The sequence below is a fragment of the Anoplolepis gracilipes genome, chromosome 2 (genome assembly GCF_047496725.1).
Source record: "Anoplolepis gracilipes chromosome 2, ASM4749672v1, whole genome shotgun sequence".
Classification (NCBI taxonomy): domain Eukaryota; kingdom Metazoa; phylum Arthropoda; class Insecta; order Hymenoptera; family Formicidae; genus Anoplolepis; species Anoplolepis gracilipes.
The window spans coordinates 15,473,001-15,497,733 of record NC_132971.1 but is presented as its reverse complement, the minus strand read 5'-3'; the positions used below and the strand labels follow the sequence as shown (position 1 = coordinate 15,497,733).

At 39.3% G+C, this 24,733-nt stretch overlaps 2 protein-coding genes across 3 annotated transcripts in view; one reads left to right on the top strand and one right to left on the bottom strand.

Annotated features, from left to right (window-relative positions):
* Nucleotides 1–24,733, bottom strand: part of Sp1 (transcription factor Sp8) — a 93,440-nt gene that overhangs the window by 40,773 nt on the left and 27,934 nt on the right. The window contains exon 1 of one of the 2 annotated variants that reach the window (XM_072910900.1): nucleotides 19,426–19,511. The exons of the other annotated variant lie outside the window; for it this stretch is intronic. The gene's annotated coding sequence lies outside the window, so the exon portion shown is untranslated. Of the gene's footprint in view, nucleotides 1–19,425; nucleotides 19,512–24,733 lie in introns of those variants that run through there. 2 annotated transcript variants of the gene reach the window in all.
* Nucleotides 1–24,733, top strand: part of LOC140676151 (uncharacterized) — a 107,461-nt gene that overhangs the window by 72,819 nt on the left and 9,909 nt on the right. The window contains exon 2 of the mRNA XM_072910908.1: nucleotides 2,262–2,364. Within this exon, the coding sequence (XP_072767009.1) occupies nucleotides 2,262–2,364 (103 nt within the window). The remainder of the gene's footprint in view (nucleotides 1–2,261; nucleotides 2,365–24,733) is intronic.

Here is a 24,733-nt window from a genome sequence, read left to right as displayed (position 1 = left end):
AGGAGCGGCCCGGCCGTGGAGGCCGAGCCGGATCAACGCGTTCCCTTTCTCTCTTCTTCCTTTGGTTCTCTTGTTCTCTTTCTCCTTCCGCCGCCTCCCTCTCTGTCCCGACGTCCGCGACGCAATGTGTACGCGCCTGTATGCGTGGGCCGTGCGTACGTGCGCGTGCCTCAAGGAGAGTGCGTCGAGTGGTCGTTCCTAAGGAGAGAGAACCCCGCGAGTACGTTTCCATCCTGAAAGGTGTTGCTGGTGGGGCAGAAACAGCGCCCGCCCTCGCAACGATCCTCCACGGTACGACCTCGCGATCGTCTAATCCACATTGCAACCCTAACGAATGCCGCTCGCCCTTCCCTCATCCCGTCGGTTATCCCCCTCGGCCCACTCTCATCCCCCTTTCCCTTCCGCCCGGTTATCTCGTCCTCCCTCCATCGCAGCACGGATCGCGCTTTCGACCAATTAAAACGCTCTACGATCACGTGGTTCAGCGCAGCGTCCGCCGCTACGTCTTCCTCTTGGGCTTCTTCTCGTTCCTCCGCGTCCTCCTTTCTTGTCCTTTTCTTCTTACTCCCTCTCTTCGTTGTTCTTCTCCTACTTGCATCTCCTTCCCCTTCGTACGATCTCATTGTCCGTCGTTTCCTCTCTGTTTCTCTTCTTCTTTATTCTCTTTCTCTCCTCCGCTTGGTTGAGAGACTCACGTACGGCATCACGCAAAAGACTCTCCGGACCTCGTGCCTGGACGGTGGAGAGAAAGAGAGAGGATAGGAGAATTACAATGACTAGGTTCGAGATATTAGGATGTCGTTACGCTGAAGAACAGGTTTCTCGATTTTACATTAGTTAATAGCAATCCTTTGCTATGGAAAATAATACCGTGTGCAGGGCAGTCTTCGACACGTCAATGAAATTTATTTTACAGGTGTTTATTGATGTTACGCTCAGTTGAATGTTAATTAATATATCCTAATAAAACCAATATATCGACAGTTTCCTCTTCTAGTTCTTTTCATCTTATTATATTTCACTTGTTTTTTATTAATTTAATAATAATTTAATAATAATATTAACAATATTTGATATTAGTTTTTTATTAATTTTTATATTAATTTCATGATTGTACTTGTTGAGTTTCTATTCAATTTTGATTTATTATTGCAATAATTGTAACAATATAAGGCCGTTTATATTAGATTTATAACTAGAATCGTGAGAATGATATATTACATCATTTATGATAATGATACAATGAGTACAGAATAGTTATTATAGACAACGTTACTATAAACAAGGTAAATCCTTCGGTCTAATATAAAAGTGTCTACAATAATGTTTGTTGAGATAATCTAGTAATAGATACGTAAATAAATGTAGTGTAAAAATGCTGACGCAAGAAAGAGATCGGCTATAAAATATCATTGGTGTAATAACTTAAGACATTTACACACACAGTGGTGCTGTACGCGGATCTTCAGGCGTTAAATTGATATCATAAATAACAGGATAGTGTATCATCGGGACATAAATTTGAACGATATAATTATCGTTAATATGAAATTACAGTCGCGCACGGTTGCCCGATGCATTATTGCACAGAGCTAATAATAACGATTGACCGGTCGCTCATGTAAACGTACATTTACGTTCGCGCAAGGCGCAGTTATTTCTTATCTCTGCTAACTTTGTTACCCGAGATAAATTGAAATCATTTATGACGTTTATCATTAAAAATACTAATGTGCTCTTTGAAAATTTTTACGGAAAGATATAAATAAGTTTCTGACATATTCGATTCACTATACATCTAAAAAATAAATATTTTAATAAAATTATACACTATATGTACGATAATATAGTGAGTAAGGTAAATCGTTCACCATTGCATGTATTCTCTGAATAAATTTTATAAAGCTCCGCGGAATTTCTATTAAATGCATTAATATAATAGTATGTTATAAAATGTTTCATGCGAGTAATTTAACTATGCCGTAAAATCAAATGTTACGTTTTCATAGTAAATATATATTATTTGTCGGACATTATCAATTAATAAAAAATTGTGAGAAAATTATTCGGATTTGTATATATGTGTACATACAATAGAGTAATTATTTGCTAAACTAGCTGTGCATTGTTATATGTGATTTTTTTCGATCTTGGAAATGGTTATAGTTCTATCATGTGTCTCAATAAACTTTGTAAATTATTCTCATTCATATACACATGTAATAACGACTTAATAGATGACATTTATCATCATGTTACAGTAGGAAAAAAACGTCCGAGTGAAGCGATTGCGAGAGAATTGACGAGAGTGAAACCCCTCGGAAGGAGCAACCATGATCGTCGCTTCAATGGATCCCTCCTTCAGTACGTATAATACTCAAGGTATTTCATTCTTTTTCCGTCTGTCTCTGGTGTTTGTAATTTGATACAGTGGGAACCGCGTGTGATCTCTATTGAATCGCTAGAAAAAGGATCCAAAGGATTATTTCGGCAATGTCGAGGGTGCACCATCAAGAGTGCGCCGCCGACAATCGCGTATTCCTCTTTCACCCTCTCGTATGCGTGTTCCATCAATTTTTCCCAAAAAGACAGCTCTGTACATTTAATATTTTTTTATTTCGTATGATATTCGATCGCGATAACACGAAAAGTACATGACATAATAAATTATGAGAAATAATATGATTAATCGAAAATTAACTTTTTTCCATAAGAGATAATTATTTCTTGATTAATAAAATTTTTGTAATTATATATTAGGTCTATGGGAAAATTGTAAATTAAGCCAATGAAAATCATTACGGTTCTGTTTTTATCAAAACAAATTAAAAATTCTAATTTTCCTGCGATGTAAGAGATTCAAAATTTATCGCAAATATCTTAATATCCTTAATTTTTATATTAAAACTCTTTTTAAGAATTCAAAGTTCTAATAACATATGCTTAATTTTGAATAAAATACATTTTTTAGCGCATCACTCATAACTCATCGTAACTATACATTAATTAAAATAATTCTCTTTTATAAATAATTTAATCTGTCTGTTTTCTCAAAATTGTAATATATTTTCCAATCGTTTTGTCATTATATGCATCAAATAATACACGCAAGACAGTCTTCTTGTTAGATTTCTTTTTTATTAAATTATGTAATTAATAATTCCCGAATCGAGAGAGAAAAGTAGGGAATAAATATTTTTTTCGTCGTACCGCGTCTAAAATCGACCGACAGTTGGATCTCGGACAGGAAAGAAGGTGGAAAGTGTGTTAGGGTTGATCGATATGCACGTGGCACGGGGCCAGGTGGCGCCAACGAGCTTTCCCGAAACGAGAATAAATGTCGATCGCGTTAAGGGATGATAAACGATGCCGAAAGTAGACTACGGATAAAACAAGCGAAGAAAAGCGAGCGACGTTGTAAAGGAACCGGATGGAGGGGAAGGGAAAAGGGAAGATCGACGCGAGATGCGGTGTGCAAGGGGATGAACGATGAAAAATTATGTCGGCCAAGACTCGAGTTCTCCTGGATATGAAACTGCCAGACGGATGGACGGACAGACAAACGAAAAGAACGAATGGCCGTTTCTTCTCGAACGGAGACGGGCCCGACGGTCTGTTATTACGTCTCTCTCCCTCTCTCTCTCTCTCTCTCTCTCTCTCTCTCTCTCTCTCTCTCTCTCTCTCTCTCTCTCTCTCTCTCTCCTTTTCTTTTTCTTTCGTCCTTGTTCTCCATGTCTTAGGAGAGAAGAACGGATCGCGCGTGGCGTTATACCGACGAGAGAAAGAATAATAGCCTCCCCCCTTTCCTCCCTGTATCCGTGGACCATGGTCTACAATTAAAACTCTCTCGCGCGTATTCCCAAGGGCGGGAAGAGTTCTTTCTCTCGTCGCTGTACCGACTAATCGACTCGCGCGTTCGCTCGCAAGACATTTCGCAGAAACGACGAGACGAAAGGGTTCGAGCGGATCACGCCGCAGACACATCCCTGTTCGATACTGGCGCCTCTGGATGATGAAAACGATTGTGCTCGCGATTCGCTTTTTTGCTTGGTAGTTTAAATATCCATAGTGTACGTATACTTTTATTTTTTTTATATCCCGAAACGTACAGAAGCTCCTTAACAATGAGAAACGTCATGAGACGTCCGTGCGCATCTCTTTACGCGCCTCCTCTTAATCGGCTCTTCAAGTTGGCTCTTCAAGTCGGCACTTAGGTGAATCAGAATGAAAACTGGAAATGGTTAGTTAGTTCCTGTCGGCCTAATAATAGAAATCTGCGTGAACGTCGGTAGCGTCGGCATAAGGTCGATCTGTGGCAGCAGGGGAAAGGGGAAAAAGGGGGAAGAAAGAAGAATAAGAGGGTACTGCTGAGGGCGCAACGGTGGCAGTTGCTCGGATGGTTTCGGCCCGCATTACGAGTTACGCGAGCGGGGTAATCATGATGATTCCGACTTCGGGTGGGTCATCATCTCGTCACCGCGTCACCCGCGGCCAAAAAACACCGGACACGCACACCGGGAGGACGACGTATTCGCAAAATAACCGCGTCTCGACCGCCACCAACTCCGGCGTTGATCGACAGCACCACCATCACCACCATCGGGCCAAAAGGGGATTACGAGAGGGAGCGTAGGATACTTTATGGACTTATCAATCACTTGATAGCCTGCGCGCGGCGCATCGCGTTTCTTACCAGAAACGGCGCACCCTGTTATTAGCGACGATTAAAAGATTCCGCGCGGCGGATGGAATCGAGTGCCGTTTCCTCGATTCGTTTCATCGGCAGGGATTTATGATCTCCACCTCGCCCGATAGGTCGTCGAACGTAGGTATCTTTGTTTTTACCAAGAGATTTACGTTGTCGTCAAAATGCGAAAAGCAATATAACAATATTTTTTTTTTTTTTTTTATTTTAAATTAGCAGCAACGTAATAATAACGCAGCTGTGAATTGTGAGCGAACAGCTGACTCCGACGAAAACATTGCCATTCGAAACTAATAACTGTTCATTTGATACAACCGGCACAATGAAATCGATGTTATCATTGGTCCGTAATTATTTTGCTCCAGGACTGAACGAATTAAACCCCGATCGCGTCAAGCTAGTTGCAAAACGTTTGAGGTCGGGGGTTCAAAATCGATGGCCAGACGCGGTGCGGCAAGGCATATACGCACACGAGATGTCTCGATATCTCGAATCGAAATCTCGGTGGCGATCAAAATTGAGCGAACCGGGCCCGCGAGCGGCGAGGGCGAGGGCGAGGGCGAGGGCGAGGGCGAGGGCGAGGGCACGGGCGAGGCGCCTATCGGCAAATCCTCGCGTCGCGAACGAACCGTCTCGTTGCTTTGTGGGTGGACTTTGCGGCCGGACTCGCCGGTATCTACGTGTTCCGGCCCGGCCGTACGAATGTTATGTACTCGCATTTTGGCCCGGGCGTGCAAGGGGCCCGAGCCGCGGCCGAGGCCCACGAAACCGGTAATTAAATAGCTGTACCCTGCAATTAGGGCCACTAAATCGTGGCGGTGCCCGGGCCCGGGCCAGCGAAGGGCCCGCCAGACACAAAAAACAACGTCGAAACGTTGCTTATGCCAAGCGAGGCGCACACATACGTACGTAACCGTACGTACTACGTGTGAGGGGGAGGCCCTTCGAGATCCTTGGTGTGCGTGTCGCGGGGGTGGTTTCCTAGCATGTGGGAACCTAATCGGGTGGAAGGAAACAGCGAGGCTGCCCTCGGTACCTAAAAGCTCGACTGTCGTTTTGGCGCCTCTCGTAATTCGCTCGAATTATAAGGCAGACAACGCGCGTTTGCCATATCAGTATTGACACAGTTTCAGAAAAATGCACAAGTTAATAATCATATCAATCGTTGAATCGTATCGTATAAAGATGAAGAGATATTTAAATTGTATGTATGTTACGTGCAATTAAAAAACATGTGTGCGACAAATGGAAAGATATTCAACACAATCAATTTATATAGAGAGATTTTTAAAATTATCTCGATATTAAGAAATCTTATATCACAAGAATCAACATGTAATACAACAGCCGCGCCAAGTGTGCGAATTGCCTATCGCGAAATTAATTATCTTGCCTGCGCCGTCACGTCGAGCGACATACTTTTAATCGGAACGAGTTTTGATGATCTTATCATGGGTTCGAGAGAAAAATTGTATTATATCATTCACGAGAGAGAGAGAGAGAGCAGATACGTGAGTTGGCGTATCCCGAAAGATAGTTATGCGTGATTAACTTTTTTATAAATTTCTCTACTTATGTGACTTACAATAAACAGTTTCCATTTGAGAGCGATAGGATAATAATATATTTTATTATCCGCAGACATTACGTGCAATTACGTGTCGATTATACAGTAATCACTGGTATACGGATTTATATTATAAAATTATTTGCATAATTAAAGGTGTTTTGCACGATATATATAAGAAAAAAGTTATTTTATAGTTATATGAATTGCATATATAATGTTTCGCTTATAGCAATGGCATAAATTTAGAATTTTTATTGACAAAGTAATCAAGCTGAAGAAAAATTGGCGTTTCAATTAATTCTGCAACGTCACAGTTTTAAGAAAATATTACATGTAATGTATCTCATTTTCCGTCACGCTGTAAAGATCACGTGTTAAATCTCGACGCTTTCCTGTTCGTGTCGGCCGCACAAAATGTTCACCATCGCCGATGTACTTTCTGTCGAGGGGTGCGGAGGGCGCGGCGACGGCAGAAGGGAAGATAATGGTAACAAACAGTCTTCCTTCCTGTTACAGAACGACAGTGCTGCTTTCCCGCTCGTCTTCCGGCTCGCCCGACACGAGTAAAGTAATACTACTGCACGCGTGCATCGCGATATCCGCGTATGCAAAATCGCGTATGCGCACGCACCTCTTGAGAGCACCTCTAGATGGATGACCGAGCATCACGCTCTCTCTTTCTCTCTCTCTCTCTCTCTCTTTTTCTTTCTTTTTTTCTCTTTCCCGTCGTATTAAAATATCAGAGCCACCCCCGGCTAACCCTCCGCCGCGCCGCCGTAGCCTGCCCTCTCACCCCCTCCCGTCGTCCCCTCGGCCGCGTTGGCATTAAATCAGCCACCCACCAGCCCTCGGGTTATCTAAAGAGCCTATCTGTGGACCGGCTAAGATATCGTCGCTGCTTTGTGCGAGAACTCGTTGCGTTTGTTGCGCGCCTACACGATCCTTCTCTCTCGTCGTTGGAGTGCATACCTTCGAGCAGGTCCGAGAAAAGAGGGAGAAAAATTGAGAGAGAAATATGCATGAACAAGAGAAAGAGATCCGATCTATTCCGGATATTAGTCACCGATGTTTTCCTTCATTTTTCTTGATGAAAGAGAGAGAGAGAGAGAGAGAGAGAGAGAGAGAAAATTTGTAACTCGGGCAAATGAAGCAATGTTTATGAATATCTTTAAACTCGAACAATACATACACACTCTCTCTCTCGGCGACTTGAAAGAGCAGAAAGATTAACATCGTATGTTGTAAAGAGTAGTTGATTTCGTATCGATCGCGTTACCATAAAGACTTACGCTCTTACCATAGTAATTATTTTTCACGGAACGTAAGAAAACGTGTCGGAGAGCTGAATGGATACAAAGAACCACTTGGAGTAAGAGAGATGTCGATCGTGCGTGCAAGTTCTCTCAGTACCAGCGGACAATTTAATTTTCTAATTATCGCAACGTCGCCTTGATCGAAAGACGGAGAAAGAGATAGAGAGAAAGAGAGACAAAATAAAATATGCCGCTCTTATCTCGTCGTGGCATCTGCGTATGTAGCCGGATACTCTATGCGCATATAAAAGCTAATGGATCTCCACGCGAGACTCGCTTCTCTGGACTCAATCTCAACTAATATTCTCGTACACGCGTATAAGAGAGAGAGAGAGGGAAAGAGAGAGAGAGAGAGAGAGAGAGAGAGAGAGAGAGAGAGAGAGAGAGAGAGAGAGAGAGAGAGAGAGAGAGAGAGAGAGAGAGAGAGAGAGAGAAAGAGAATACGCCCACGAGGTAAACTCGGATCGTCGCGAACGATGAGGAGAACGAGGAGGATAAGATCGAAGGAGGACGAGGGTGAAGAGGCGGGGGATGTTCGCGTACTGCAGTGCGGTGAATTAATTGATTACCGCGTGCGCGCGTACCCACGTACAATCGTTCTTGCGGCGGAGAACGACCGCGATAGGAAGAAACTTGCAGAGAGATGCGAAAAAAAGCTGCCCGTGTCTCGACACCGCATAACGGTCGTAGTGTTTTTCACGAATGAATTGTCGTCTCTGTATCACCAGAAGTTTTTCAATGTCTTTGCACAACAATTTTTCTTTATTTAAAAAAATTTTTGTATTCAAAGATGGAAATTATTTTGGTCCTTTACGTTTTTCATCCTGCGAAATGAAAATTCAAAACTTAAGAGGGAATGTCAAATTTCGCAAAAGTATCAAAATTGTGACATCGAAGACAGTCGTGACGTCATCGGTAATCGATATATGTAGGGTAAACTCGGGTAAGATGGCCATAGTTTTTTAAAATGCAAAAAACATACTTTTATTTTTGTTATTTTTTAATACTGTTGGACATATTATCTTCACTGAAGCTTAAATTACGTAATATTATCGAAATTAAAAGGAAAACATTTAATAAAAATTTGATATTATCAAAATAATACAACATAAGCATTGGTCATCTTACCCAACTTTTAAGGAAAAGATGACCAGTGATGGAAAGATGGCCATAATATTTATAAAAAAATAGTAAAAACGAAAATAAAAATTATAGGTCATATAACAATTTATATATCTTTATAATATGTCTAACGTCGATTACGATAGCTTAACTGTAATTTATTGGACGTTATAACAGTTTGTAGTGGACAAATAAAAAACTTTGCAGATAGTCAAAAGTAAAAATATGATATAAGATTCACAATATCGTTATTTCGGACAATACACATAAACTACTGTAAATATCGATTATCTTTGATAATGACTAAAAAAGCGCACTATGTAGCGATTATTGAAAAAATGACAGTCTATAGCCATCTTTTCCGTATGGCCATCATACCCTAGTTTATCCTATGTACCTTGCAGCTCGATTAGTTACGCAACAGTTTACAGTTTCGCAGCCGGACGCGTAAACGTCGATACATTATCAGATCGAACGCGCGAGCGTGACACCCGGAATTACCTACAAATTTGCGGGGACGTTCTCGCGAAGAGGGGTGTGCGGGGGCGTGTGCTCGACCGCAATCACGGCATCTAAGTAGCGTAAGGAGAGAACGAAACGGCGACTTATACGAGGGGGTTCTTACGGTAGTTGGCGGTACGTGTTGGCGCGCGTTGCGGCCGGATCGCGTACAACACACGGGATTCCACGCCGGGGTACGCCAGGGAACGCGCGTTCTCCTCCCGAAGGGCCCCGCTGGCCAGCGGTTAGGCCGCGGTTACCGCGTGGTTATCAAGTTAACCTTTTACCTCGCAGCCGCGGCTCGATGAGGTTTGCGGCCGGCGGACGCGGGACAGGCGTGAGGGGGGAGAAAGGGGGGGGGGCGACAGTCTCGGACGATGGGGGTAAGAAAGGGGACGACGAAGGTGTGAAACCGCTCCAAAGCAAAGAGGCAAGAAATTGCGCGCGATTATCCATCCTCCGACCAGTAAACGTGCGGCTAACCCGGAATGGCTCTCGCGAGCCTCGATAACGATTCGATGAAACTTTTCTCGCGTGTTATTCGCCTCTTCTCTCGCTTCTTCGAAACTTTCTTTTTTTTTTTCCTTTTGCGTTTCTTTTTCTCTCTTAGCCCGAGGTATCTTTCCGCATTACGTTTTAAATTTAAAACGGTAACAGGTGAACCGTGTGACTCGTAAGAAAAAAGAAGTAGCCCATACCGAGCGCCGTCGCGCCGGAAGAAGACAAAAGCGGAACGCGTGCGCACGTACACTTTATTCATTATCCGGCTTGTAATTCATAACGCACCATTAGTCGTATTATTATGGTATTTACTGGCATCCCAATAGCGGGTGTCCGGACGAAGCTCGTCATTATGTCGTAGCGCGCGCGAGCTCGCGCAGTAATTGCCGAGTTACATGTGGAAAAGGAAATCTCGGAGTTGCGTGTGAATGTGGACAAACGTCGTAAACGCAAAGAAGTCGTTGCTCGTTTTTCGAAATGTATACGAAATCATTTTCATTAATATTTTCGTGATTCTTTAGTTAATTTAAAGGACAATATTTCTTTTTAAGATCGGTATTAACGTCACGTAGAAAAAATAATTATAAAATATTATTCTAATTTAATTTTGCTTTTATTTCTGTTTTACGCGATTTATATTTCTATGCTAACTTTAATTTTATTTTTGTTTATGTAAAAAATGGCCTGCTTATCTTTAAATAAATAAAATATAAAAACAATTTCGTTTCGCAATTTTATTCTCGTTGCTTTTCAAATTTTTCGACATTATATATCTATCTGCGTGGTTGTTTACGTAAACGGAATCTTCGTGAGTCTTTCCTCGCTCGCGTGTTTGATGATTACGTAACGCGTACGCGGATGACACACGCGCGGCGCACATATTTCACGCCGTTTTCCGCGAAACGGCTACCTGTCGATGATTGCTAACCGCAGGCGATCCATCCGCGACTATCGTAAAAGTCAATCCCATTTCAATCACAATCGACGAATGAGTATATCGTCGGTTCTCCTCGTCCCACGACAACAGGAAAACGATAATGCTCGATGAACCTCGACGGAGTCGGTAATCACGCTCGTTATACATGGCCTTTTCTTTACTATCCTTTTTACCACGTGTGCGATCGATCGCCGATGAATTATCGCGCGCCCTCGCAAGATCCTTTATTTGTCATCTCGATAATCGCAGCGAATTGTCTGCTAAGCATGTAACGTGATCCAGGATCACGCTACACCTGCTGTCTCGATCAAACTCGATGGGCGATCTTATAGCTTGTCTAGTACGGTAAGATTTAAAATGAAAGTTATATCAATCATCGACTGCTAATAATGTAGAAGTAATAACAGCGTATGTATGAGAGAGGTATATGTACAGAATTCTTGTAACCATCCGAGCGGAAAAAAGGGATGTGTAATATCGATTATTCTCGATGTCGATTATTCACAGCGCCGGTTTATCGCGATGTATACGCTACATCACTCCCGTAAAAGCCAGTCGTACATACATATACATGTATTTTCAACAAGAGTTTTCTCCTGCGTTTCCCTCTTTTTGCACAACGGGTTTCCTACACGGGTGACGGACCGCCGACTTCCTCGAATGCGATCCCATCGAAGTGTCCCATCCCGGGTCGCAACGGCCGCCTGTTAATCTCAATAACGCCGGGACGTCCGGCGGAAGCGCGGGCTCGTAAAACGCGGGCACGTCGAACATCGTCGTACCCTCGTCGGTTCGTTTTGCCCTTTTTTTTTTTTTTTTTTTTTTTTTTGCCGGATCCATCCCTATCGAGAACGGTCCACGCGCGCGACTTATATCGTCTCGGGACGCCTGCGACGATCGTTATACGGAGAAAAAGCAGGCATCGACAGCAACGCGCCATGTCGATCCCGGCTCTCTCGGGATGCGCGTGTTGGCGCAAGAGTCTCTCGAATATCACATACATAATTCATACAATTAGCGGGCGTGTCTGCTGGAACTTGCGTCGCGCTTACACGCTCGACATCAGATTAGGAAGTACTCTCAGCGGGATCCCGCGACGTCGGATGCTACGCTGAATCCTCGATTCATTCGTGTCATTCGCGATGGAAATACATATATCGAACTTTAAGATGCAACGTAACGCAATCTTCTTCTCAGAATGACAATACAACTGTAAGAATCGCCTAACCGTTTAATTACGGATGATGAAAATGTATTCACAATTGTAAAAGGAAAAACATGATAGCACGATTGAATAAGATGACGAAGGGAAAGTAGTATAAGCAAAGTAGTATTTTATTTAAGCTCTTTCTGTTGATAGATTATTAATATTCTGCTGTATGTTACTAGCATCTTATTTGAAATATTCAGCTAATTTTACAAATTAAAAGAAATATTTTAAATATACATTTCTTACAATTTCGAATAATGAATTGAATTACTTTTTTTACCGCATGGACTTCTCTTATGTTATCGACAGTAAAATATATATATAAATATTATTTTCTTCAATTTTTATAAATAACACTAGAAATATACAAATAATTCAAATATACATATTTGTGATCAATATGGATATTAAAAAACTTTAAATATTGTCTCAGATATAAATTTTTCACATCTTAATTAACAGTTTCAATAATTATTTTAAATAAATATTTGAAATGTATTTATATTTATTGTCTTTGTAAAAAATATCAAATAATATTTTTAAAAAATTTTAAATATTTAAAAAAAAATGTTGAATTAGTATTTTCCTTATATGTATGTACAAAAAAACACCTATAGATTGTTTAAATGATTATTTGAAATATTTTGCATTTAAAATGTGCTCACAGTAGAACGAAGGAAACGAATGTTATCTTTGCATTTTCTGCATTACAATTAATATTTGTTGGTAAAAGCGGAAAAATTATTATTATCATCATAAAACACTCTCTCTAGTCTAAATGAGATATTTTTCGTCTTTACAAGAATAATTGTGTCGCGAAAATGCAGTGTAGAAACATAGGAAGAAAGAGAGCAAGAAATTAGACTGCGGTATCAGCGTCGCGATCAAGTGGTCGGAATTTTATGCTCGACGAGTTCTACCCTAATTATGATGCAATAAAGTAGACGCGCAGCTGTCGTTATCAGGGCACAACATCTCACCGGCGCTCATTATAAAGTTGTGATAAATTGGCTGGCTCGCGCATTGTAAATATTGATGTACATTTGTATTGTTATATGTATATGTTTACAATACATTTATGCGTCAATTGTTGATTTGAGTTTTTGATACGATACACCCAACGTGTGAGCACGTCGATTCGAAACATAATAGTATCGCAATCTCGCGTTTGATAAAATAACATCGACATACTAAGGCAACAAAGATATCTATCTATTAATGATTATCCGAAAAGGAATCTTGATGTATAATTATTAGCACAAAGATATAACTTTTTTCAATTTCGTTAGATATGTAAATACATAGAATATATTTTCTTACGCGTACGTGTAAATAATGGAAACGATTAAAAAATAACGGAAATAACGGTTTCGTAAAATTCCGAATAATATGGATTACAGAGCGATTGATGATTGGCATCATTGAATCGCTCTGTAAAATCCATTCATCTGTATTGTGTTACATAACGCGCGCTTTTTATCGAGAAATACGTTGTAAATTTTCAATCCAAGTTTTCAACCGATTGCTCGAGCTGAAGAACAAAATGGCACGTCGGCACTTTTCTTCTTCGTATGTATGTAAGGTACTGCATGCTGGTTGCATGTGTCAGATGCATCGGCGTTTCGCAGCGAACGGTGCGACGACTCCTCGTACTCGCCAACCGGCGTCTGCTCTGTAATTGCGATTCGCGCACTGTAATAATTATTACCTTCGGCCTGTCATCAGCGGCGACGTCTACGCGCGAGTACGCTTGTCGTCGTCGTCGTCGTCATCGTTGTCCCCGCCGTCGTCCGTGTTGCCGAGCTTTCGAAAGAAGGCCAGCAAAAATAACTCGCTTCGATTCGTTCGACGTTTGCTCAGAGAGAAACTCAACGTGTAAGAGACAAGGAAAGACAACTCATCAGGGATATATTGTATCGTGGTTTTATAATCTGGTTAAAGAACGCCGAAGGGGAACTTCTGAATGTATCCGGATGTGAATTAGGGGTACAATCGTAACATCAAAGGAATCGAGGACGAGGGTTGGAATTGAAAATATATACAGAATTTGAACTAAAATTTTATAACATTTTGTGAATATATTATAATTCGCGAATATATATACATATATATATATATATATATATATAAATCAAATTTTCTTGGATATCTTTTAAAATAGTTTTTCTTATAAATGTCGGAATCGAGAGGTCAATCACTAATCAAAAATGTACAGTGATCATCATTTCTAACAATACAACACATTTTAATAATGCCACATTATATTGCTTTTGTATTGTTAAAAGTGATAATGCCAGTATTCTTATTTTATTGTCAATATTACCGATACCAGTGTATTACTTTTTTTTATATTACTGGTACTCCATATATATTAACATATATTTTCTACATATATTTATTTTGTTTATAAAAATTATACTCAAATTATATTATTAATAATAATTTATTGAAAATTGAAAATAGTTTGTGAAAAAAAAATATGCATGGCTAAACTCAGCTAAAGGAACAAAATTTTCAGACAAATAAAGTACATAATGTCTTTTTTATGTCAACAAGTTAGTTAATTTTATTTTATTGAAAATTTTAAGACGGTTAAATTAATTGAAAATTTTAAAATAAGTACTGACTTACATAAATTTAATTTATAATAGATCAATTTTAATTAGATCACAGATGATTATAAAAATTTAATTTACTTTAATAATACATATTTTTATTTCAAGAAGATACATTTCTAAAGACATAATTTTTTTTATAGATGGAGTTTCAGATCAGATTATAAAATTGCATCCAAAGAAATTCCTAACTGATTATTTTCTTCTCATAGAAATCGAAATGTATTGTCTTAGAATAAAAACATATACTACTAAAGTAAATTAAACTTTAATAATCACCTGTGCGATTTAAAATTGATATTATGATTTAAACTTATATATATATATACACACATATATGTATGTATATACTTGAGTTAGTATTATTTATTTTATTTAAAATTTGCAATTGATTTAAATGTCCAAAATGCTTAATAAATTAAAATTAACTATTGTTAAAAATGTAAACGTCATGGATCTTATTTGTCTAATAATATTATCTATTATGTAAAATATAGTAAAAAGATTAATGAAAATTTATTTGATTCCTTTATATGTATAGTTGATCATATTGATACATTTTTTTATCAAACTATTTTCAATTTTTAAAAAGTTACTATTGATGTATAATGCTCAAATAAACAAAATAAATATAATTTTGCGAAATATGTTTTAGAAAAATATACTGACATTACTAATTTACTGACAGTACAATATAAGAAGAAAAGTAATACATTAGAAATGCAACGGCAATACTGACAATAAAATAAAAACTGGAAATACATCAACATTATTAATAATACCTATTGCCTGTTTTTTTATTATTATTATTACGGTCGCAATATATTTATAAAGAAAAAAGTTAATAAAAATTGATGAGATTGATCGAGGACGTATCGGAATGTATCTAAAGGAGAATAGGCGAAAGAGAAAAACGTGCCTAAGACGAACAGACCGGAGAATGAATGGTAACGTTATATGTGGACCAGTAATTATGACTCCTCTAATCACCGACAATTACTGCAGTTACTAGGCTCGCGGCTTTATCTCGACCGGTCCATCTCGTGCTGCAGTAGAAGAAGAGTAGCACAGAGGAGAGAAGGAAAGGGCACGGCAAAAACCATTCGGAGAATTAACAGAAAGAGTGTGAGAAACGGATTGCACCAGTCGGTCGGAATCAATTACAAAGAGAGAAGCTATTCGATCGATGATAATTTTTATTCAAACGCACTTTTTCTCTCATTCATGCATTTAACCGCTTAAAATCGTATATATGAGTGCTCTCTCTCTCTCTCTCTCTCTCTCTCTCTCTCTCTCTGGAATTCGATTAAAAATTAATACAAATATCGTGTAATCGTATGGTTCACAAAATCGTAGTACATAATCGCGGTCGCGCGACAAGCGGAAGGAGTCGATCGTTCGCGGGGGAAGATTCGCCGTCGCGATAGATCTTAATACGTTTTCGCCAGTCATCGCCTTCCTCGGCCGCCTCCCCCGCGCATCATCATCATCATCATCATCATCATCATCCCGTTACGTCGTCGGACGAGGTCGGATATCAGATCGCCACGCTTCGACGTCGGCTATGTAATTCGCCGGAGCGAATATGCGCCGTCTGCTTTCGAGCAAGAGGAACGCGCGAGGCGAGAGGAAGGGGTTGAGAGGGGGTGGAGGGAGGAGGGATATTCAAATGGCCTTACTCTTGTATGGAAATGCGCGAGATGTAAAGATGACGGTTGGGATACGAGACGGCGGGGGATATTACCAGTCGTTAACGCGACAAGCCAGCCACGGTAACGCTTCTCCCGAGGCCGTCCTCCTTGAACTCGTGGCTTTTAAGGTTCACGCGAGCTAACGCGATGATTGATAATATGGAGAGGGAAACGATATATGAGAAATCGCACGGGTATTCAAATACAAGCACGAAGAGAAGAGAGATTTTACTATCCATTAATGTCATCTACATGATTTAGTTCCGACTCTCATCGACGTTTCTACACGAATGGAGATGGAGTGGTTTATATCGTAGTCGCGAGGATGAAATGTTGACTTTTAATAGACTATTTTAACGATAACGCGGCTCTTCCTCTCGTATGGAAGCTTCACCGCCAAACCTACACACGATCGGCAGAAAGAGAACGCAGATTCAGTAATGATGAAAAGCATCGCTGCGCACCCCGTTGCCTTCGCAACGTGTAATTTCGTGGGCCGTGCAAACGTCGAAACTTTCGCGGACCTACGAGGGAGATATATGACCGAGTACCCTCGTCACTTAAAAAATCGAGCGCGTCCGAAACGCTCGAGTCAGTCTGAGAGAGAAGGAGAGAGATTTGGCCCCTTCGGGCCAAAACGAGGTAGTCTTGCACTCGTCGTAATAGGCAACTCGGACGCCAAGGTGTTATTAAACACGGCAGAAAAGCCGCGCAACAATTAAAAAATTACTCTCGCGTTCTCTACACGTGGGAACGCACGAATGAGCTTTCGAGATCTCTCCTTCGCGGAGTTCTTCAAAAATATGGCATTTGTCTTTTTGAGGTATACATATATGTATGAAAGAAAAAAGAAAAACAAAAAAAAAAAAAGATGCCAGAACCGGCTTAAATTAACTTTGCAGAATATGGATCGTATTGTAATATATTATAAAAGGAAAGTATTTTGCCAGTGAAACTAATGCAATAGCGAACGCGCGAGACAGCCTCTACGAGACCCTTTTTCGCGATCAGACCGCAGATCTTTGTACGTGTCAATACTGCCGGTCAATTTCTGCGATAATTAGACGCGATACGCGAGAATGCACGGCCGTCATATCCTCGCGAGGGTCGACCTAATTAGGTACCGATCTTTTAGATAGATACCCTCGGCCATAAAGTAGCATGCCTTCTATAATTGTACAAGATACCCCTTGGATAAAAGCCCAGTGTGTATGGCCCGGAGTCGGTCTAGCGTCTCAATTATCGATCGCAGCGATACGTCTATCATCGACAACTCTGCGGTTTATTACAGATATCGTCCAACGAATCCATTCTTCATCGAAACGAATTTTCGTAATCGCATTACCGTTGATGAGCGAGCCATTGTTATCGTAGATGAAGGTAAATATTTTTATAAAACTATGTATGTGTGTGTGTGTGTGTGTGTGTGTGTGCACGCGCGCGCGCAGATACTACATTTATTAATGTATGCTCCAGTCGATGTATTAGTTGGACGCCACAAGATTGCCGGGGTTTATACCTGCTAGAAAATCTCTCGCAAAGTTCAAAAAGGAAGAAAGTGTGAAAAAAATAGACGAAAAAGAAGAAAATGATCCTCCCACGCGAGATATATGTATATTGGGGAACCACAAAATTTCAGAGATAAAATCGCTTTCGCGCGCCCAAGTATATAAGAACCGCCCAACGTCTAAGCCTGTTTAGATGATGCGATTTTTCGATATCTCTCCGCGCTATTCTTTCTTGGTCAGACATGAGATTCATCGCGCGATCCGAGAACTCTTGCGGGAACTAGAATTGATGTAGAGCCAAACATGATCCACGGCACATTGTGTACGGTAAGAGGCTAATAAGCGGCGGAGTAGACGATAATCGGAGATTCACACGCAGAGTTTCCGCATCGGCGCCGCCGCAGCCGCGCGCGGATGCCTTTCGCGGCCGAAAGGAAAATGGCAGATCAGATAGGCTCGCAGCCGTTTAGCATGCAACGATGCATTCATATCGATCGACGCATGCATATGCAACACCTCGCCTCGCCGCGCCGCGCCGCGCCGCGCGTTACCGGTATGCATTTTCGCGCGCGTGCAACAAGGAAGGAGAGTGGATGAGACGCCGACGCATATATTTTGCGCGTGTAGGCATGCGTTACGAAGCAACCCGTTAATTACCGTCACCCGCTTACCAAAAATTAAGGGACTGCGATAGCGTCGATCATTCCGTTCGTGTTTTCGCTGATTGTAAAGTAGGACGAAAACCAGAGATTCGAATCTGAGACTTAACTTATTTCGTCTCTCCGATAATTTGCATTTCAGTCAAATAAATATGGATTTGAAAAATGGAATGTTATTGTGCGAAACGGAATAAAATCTTTCTGAAAAAAAATGTAAATTTCTTCAGGCTGTGCAAAAAGCCTTCGTCCGGAACAAAATGGTGATTGAAAAATTTCAAAGTCTCGATCAAAATATAGATATTAATATTAATGATAGAAATACTGTACCGTCACTTTGAATAAAAATCTAAATATATTTGAGTAAAAGTTTCGGCAGAACAAAATATAAAAGTATTTTTTTATTCTTTCAAATTAAATATCGAAATTTTATAAATTATATTTATTTTTTTAAATCTGTCTTTTAAATGGGAACCTTACTAATTTTTTAATCATATTTTTTTCAATTTTACAGCTGAATCGGAATTGAATCAGAAATAATTTTAATTCGAAAACTAGTCTAAATCTTTTGCGATTTTATATTTACATGTATTTTTTTTAATCAATAACATTTTGTATCATTTATGAAAAATTGTAAATATTATTAAACGTAAAAATATTATAGATTATTGACATTTTCGTAAAATCTTTTTGCAACAACATTCTCAGAATCAAAACGAATCCGTTATGATTCTGCAATAATAAAGATTTTGTACATTTTCTTTGAATGTATCTGTTGCTACTGGACGAAGCGTATCGTTTGGGCTTCGTTCAATATGAATATTCACATCTTTGATACATCTTCGTGCACTCGCAAATGTTTACATTTCGCGAAAAATTGGAAATTGCAATATCACAATCTCCTTATAGGGTAAAGAAAACTACAAGATTAATAATTAGAGGTACGAGATTGAAAACCGTGGATATAACATGCGTAAAATGAGAGGTTTCCACGTAACTAGCCAGTTAGCAACCTTAGAAAACCCTGCTGTTTCTCTCGAATTTTTTACAGTGTAACGTTTATATGTAGCAATAACGATAGCCGTAGTGCGCTTACTTGGAAGTTGCCATGCGCGTAACCAGATAGCCATTCTGCGATCAACGCTCCACGATCCACGTTTGCCTCGGCAAAGGAAGCATCGTGTACACTTACCGGCTGTAACAGAATAACAAAAGGACAAGCTTCGAGCAATCGGTTGTGAAAGACAATCAACTTATTATACGCTAACGATTTCAAATCATGATAATCCGATAATCTTTCTCTACAGTGCAACAATTTGAGATATTGGCACTCAGATATTTAAAAAAAAAGTTATTCATCACTTTTTAGAATGACATTATGCAATATAAGAGATGTGATTTTAAAAAAAAGGGTCTTTCCTAAATTTGCAAATATATAAAATGCATTAATTACTTCGTGCACACATACTTATTATATTGGTGTATATTATAAAAATATGACATTTTTTTCTTGAAAGTTTGCGTTTTTCTTATATAAATCGTAGCACAGTAAAAAGATCGCTTCACAGCTCGTCATTCCGTTCGATCGAGATCTCGCGATCGTGATCGACCGGAACGAAGCGTCATTAAATTTTTTAATCGCATTGTATAAACCCCATAACTTTCTATACGTCTTCACCGAGATATGGCGTGTGTATTATTATCGCGATAACTTTATTACGTCTTAGGAAACTGGATTTTTGTAAGGGTGGGACTTTGGAGAGAATGCGAGGAAAGAGAGTTCGAGCGCGAGTAAAACAAAGTGACGTGGAGCGGTCCAGTGGGTCTGACATAACGATGACTCTCAACTAACATCCACTCACTTGTCGTACTTGAAGATCGGAACCAGACAAATCCTCTTCTCTTGACAAATATTATCCATCATTTAATTTAGTGAATATAGAGGGATATATCTCCAACAATTAATATCGGCGGAATCGGTATTCTATCTGTATTAATATCATTGCGAACTTTAAACTTGTACCTTTTCTCATTTTTAGTGCACTCAGAGTGGGAAAATTACTTTATAGAAATATTTAGTTACAGGTAACTGATTACAGTTACAAGTTACTTATTCTGAAAAATAATATATTTTTTATAATTAAGTTATTCAAAAAGTAACAAATGATTAATTTTCAGTTGTTTTCTTGCAGTGATTGTGTATTACTATTTTAAATAGAAATCTTTATTTCAAGCTTTATTAATTACTTATTATACATATATACATATGTACTTGTGCATAATTATGTACTATATTACTTTATATGCAATAAATTTTAATTGTTTTAAACTTACAATAAAAATACATTTAAAATATTAAATTAATAATTTGTAATAAATAAATATTATACACTAGGAATAAACACTATTAAATTTTTAAAAATTTTTCAATTGAAAAATCACAAATTTTAATATATAATAGCTTTATCATAACTTTGAAAAATTATGTGACAGACAATGTTCAATGGGCGTACAGTTTTTTTAAAAGATATACATAGAATAACTGTGCAATGCTTGTGCGTATCGCATGTCGCGTTATCGCGCTGGTCTCTAAGTTTGAAATATTTAAAATAATTATTAGTCATAAAAATATGTTATAAAATTATTAGTTATAAAAAAAAAACTAAAAAAAAATGCAAGTGAAGTTACAGTATAGGTGAAGAAAAATTAAGTTATAATAGGTAACCGAACAGAAATATCTGTAACTGTAACTTTGTTACAAATAATGAATTACTTCTCAACCCTGGATGCACTACACACGGTAATGCAGCTCCTGAAATATTATAATCTGGTTCCTCTGTTGTGCCGAAATTTTATTTTGAAAAGTTGGCAACGCCGGTGCCATCGGACAAAGGGGTGGCTTGCGCACGTTGTCGTGCCAGGGTGGTATATGTGTAGGCGAGTATGTACGCGTAAAGTGTACAGAGAGAAAGAGAGAGAGAGTGAGTGAGGGAGATAGGGAGAGAGAGAGAGAGAGAGAGAGAGAGAGAGAGAGAGAGAGAGACGGACGCGGCGCGATGCGCCCGGTAAGAGGAAGACGTGATCGATGCCCGTGGGATGCAAGGGCGTTCCTGGTGCGGGAGGCGCCCGAGACAAATGGACGTCGCGCGTCTACCAACCACGCCTTCCCACGGGAGAAGAAACTCCGTTTCGCGTGTATGTACTCTCTCCGTCTCTTCCTGTTTCTCGCTTCGCCTCTCTCAGATTCTCTTCGACGAACGTCTTCAACGAGGTTTCGCGGCCGGTCGGCACTCTAACTCGCCTTGCGGTGATGACCGACGATGGTGGAGGAGGAGGAGGACTTCCCTTTGAGAACGTCTCCCGACTCTATCCTGCTTTACGCGTCCTGGTGTACTTGGCGTCGTATCTCGCTATCGAGGATCAAGCTGGAGATCAGATAAATCGCCGATTGTGTTCCGGTAATTAATGTCAATCATGCGCGCGGTGAATGAAGGGATCGCTCTCTTGAGCTTGATAATAATACAGTTTGCTTGAGGAACGGGCACGCTGCATTGCTTTGTATAATATGTAGTGTAAGCACGAACGGTAGTAATGTATCAAGTGATAAGCGGATATTTTGTAAGTTGATTATACAAAATTGAAATATTTAATAGATTTTCCTAATCATAAATAAATATCTCTCTCAAATATATATTTTTTATTAGTGAGTTTAAGTAATTAATTAAAATCATGATTTTCTTATTATATAAATAATAAATTATTTCCATATTTTCTACGTATATTTATTCTATCATTTTCACATGGATAAAATTAAAAGAAAAATTCTTCATATAATGAAAATATAACGATTACATATTTTCAACAGTATATGCTTTTGAATGTATCCATTACTCGAGAGAGAGAGAGAAGATTGATTCGAATGCCGTTTGCCGCTCGTTTTCTATACATAGGAGCAAAGAGAGCACGTTGACACAAGAGCGCGATGACTTTGGAAATACGCTTTGCCCAGCTTTCGCGATTTTTTCGTTTTATGAGAGAAACTCGCGCGCTCCCATTTCTATAAATAATACAGCGAGAAAGAATGGTTGCTCGCGAAGAAGGAAACGCACGAGCGGAGATGCGAAAGGCGCACGGTATTTAAATTCAAGCGAGGCAGAACGGCGTACAAACAAGGCGTGCGGCGATAAATATTCAACGAGCCTCGGGAAGTTACGTCAACCCACCTACGGGTCTGCGTTCGCGCGCTACTTCTTGTCTTGCCGGACGTTGCGACCGTCACGAAAGGGCGCATTTAAGCAATCCGTACGTACACGAAAAGAATATCTTCAATTCACCACGCATCAGGTATCGCTCGCTCTGTTAGAAAGGCTTCGGAAATGACGCGCGCGAATAAATACACATATATTTGAGAGCCCATTCCATATGCTAGCGATATGATTGATAATTTTCAGATAAAATTTTCTTTTTAAACAGTACGTCAACATTTTTAAATCTTGGATTTAGAAATTTTTTTTTTTCAATATTGAGCCTCTATGCGTAGCGTGTTCAAAATGCATGATTCGACGATGTGACATGCTGCTCCTCTTGTAACTATTTGAAACGAAAAAACTCAATCTAGTTTTATTCTGTAAAATATTTGTGGGATCCTAATAAACCTAATTTTATTTAGAAAAAAAATTGGAAAATATCAAAGTAATATTATATATTTTCAAACTAGATATTTCAATTTTGATGACATTTTTTTTATTTTTTGAAAAATATTAAATATTAACTTTTTCAATTTTAATTAGGTTCAATATCGCAAAAATATCTTAGGAAATAAAAGATCAAGTTTTTTCAGACGATTACGCGAAGAGTAGCATCTCATATTCTTACTTTTGCGCAGAGTCTCGTATTAAACATTTAAATATAAAGATTTGAAAATATTGATGTAGTGTTTAAAAACATCAATAAAAATATATGTAAACCGCAAAAAAAATCAATTTCTGATATTTAAAAAAAAACCTGAAAAATCATGAGTTGTTCATATGATTAAAATAGACTAGACTCAAGAGCCGCACGCGGCGTTGATGCTCGGTTGGGGGTGAAGTCACGATCGGATCGTTCGTGGTGATAGAAAACGACGCGCGGGAGGCGTCAAGAATTGCGTCAAGATTATCGGCGATGGGACCACCCAAGGCGCCTTCAGGTTCAAGCATGGGCGCTATGGACCACGCGGGGAGAGGGCTAACGATAGCGAAAACCTGATCCTAACAGCGGGATCCGCGAGATAACGTGGTGAATGCAGGTGTTTAGCGGCCGTCCAGTCATCGTATTGTCATTACTTATATAACTGACACCGCAGAGGTGCACGGCCGATGTCGCTGAGCGCCGCGGGGTGGTCGGACACTCTTTTAAATTTCGAGAACACGCGCGCACTCGTCCAACGTCATTTTTGTCACGTCATTGGCAGTCGAACCCGAGGTGTCTCTCGATCTAACGGCATGTCGATGATTGTTGGGATCGTGTTATAACACTCGCGGATGATCAGGTAAACTTGAGTTAGTAAAGTTGAATGAATTAATGGCAGTATACATGTATAATATATAGTAAAGATAGTCAATGAAAAAGATAGATCTCACTTGTAAATATGTTGTTAATATATACATACGTTAATTTTTTTATAAAATACCAAATCTTACAAACTGGCGTTTTTTAAGTAATTTAGGCTTGTTATAAAAAGAATTCGTAAAGAGCCTGAAACATATAAAATGTTATACAATAATGTATATACAATATATATTATATGTATATAATACGTATACAGTAGAAAAAAATTCTAATATAAATATATTAATTTAAACACTGTTATAAAGTTATGAGAGCATTATTATGTACGTATTAAATTATTCTTCACGCTTTTAAAATTACATTTTCAAACATTAATCCGATGTACTAAGAAATGTCTTGTTAGTACATAAAACGTGCTTGTACGATTTTACTCATGATAACAAAATTCCAAGATAATAACTAACGAATAGCTAATGAATGTTAGTATAAACAATAACGTTTTCCTATCTATGGCGTAGTAAAATTTGTATAGACATTAGACGTGTCGCGTGACACCTGTACGTCAGTATGCCACCGTTGATCGATGCATGCACAATGCATATACATACACAGTTGTCGGACAACATGAATCGCGTCCAACCCAGCTGGAGGTGGACCCATGGGCCCAATGTGGGGCCTTTACAACCCGTCAAGGTGTTTGTCCGACAACGATCTCGAGCCTCGCGCGCCGCGCCGTCGTGTGGAGGATTTTTCGAGCAACCAGCTTTCTTCGACATAATATCGTGTTTATCTGTTATTGGCATCATCGTAATCATTTCATCGTTGTATATGAAACAGTCTCACTTCTTTGAACA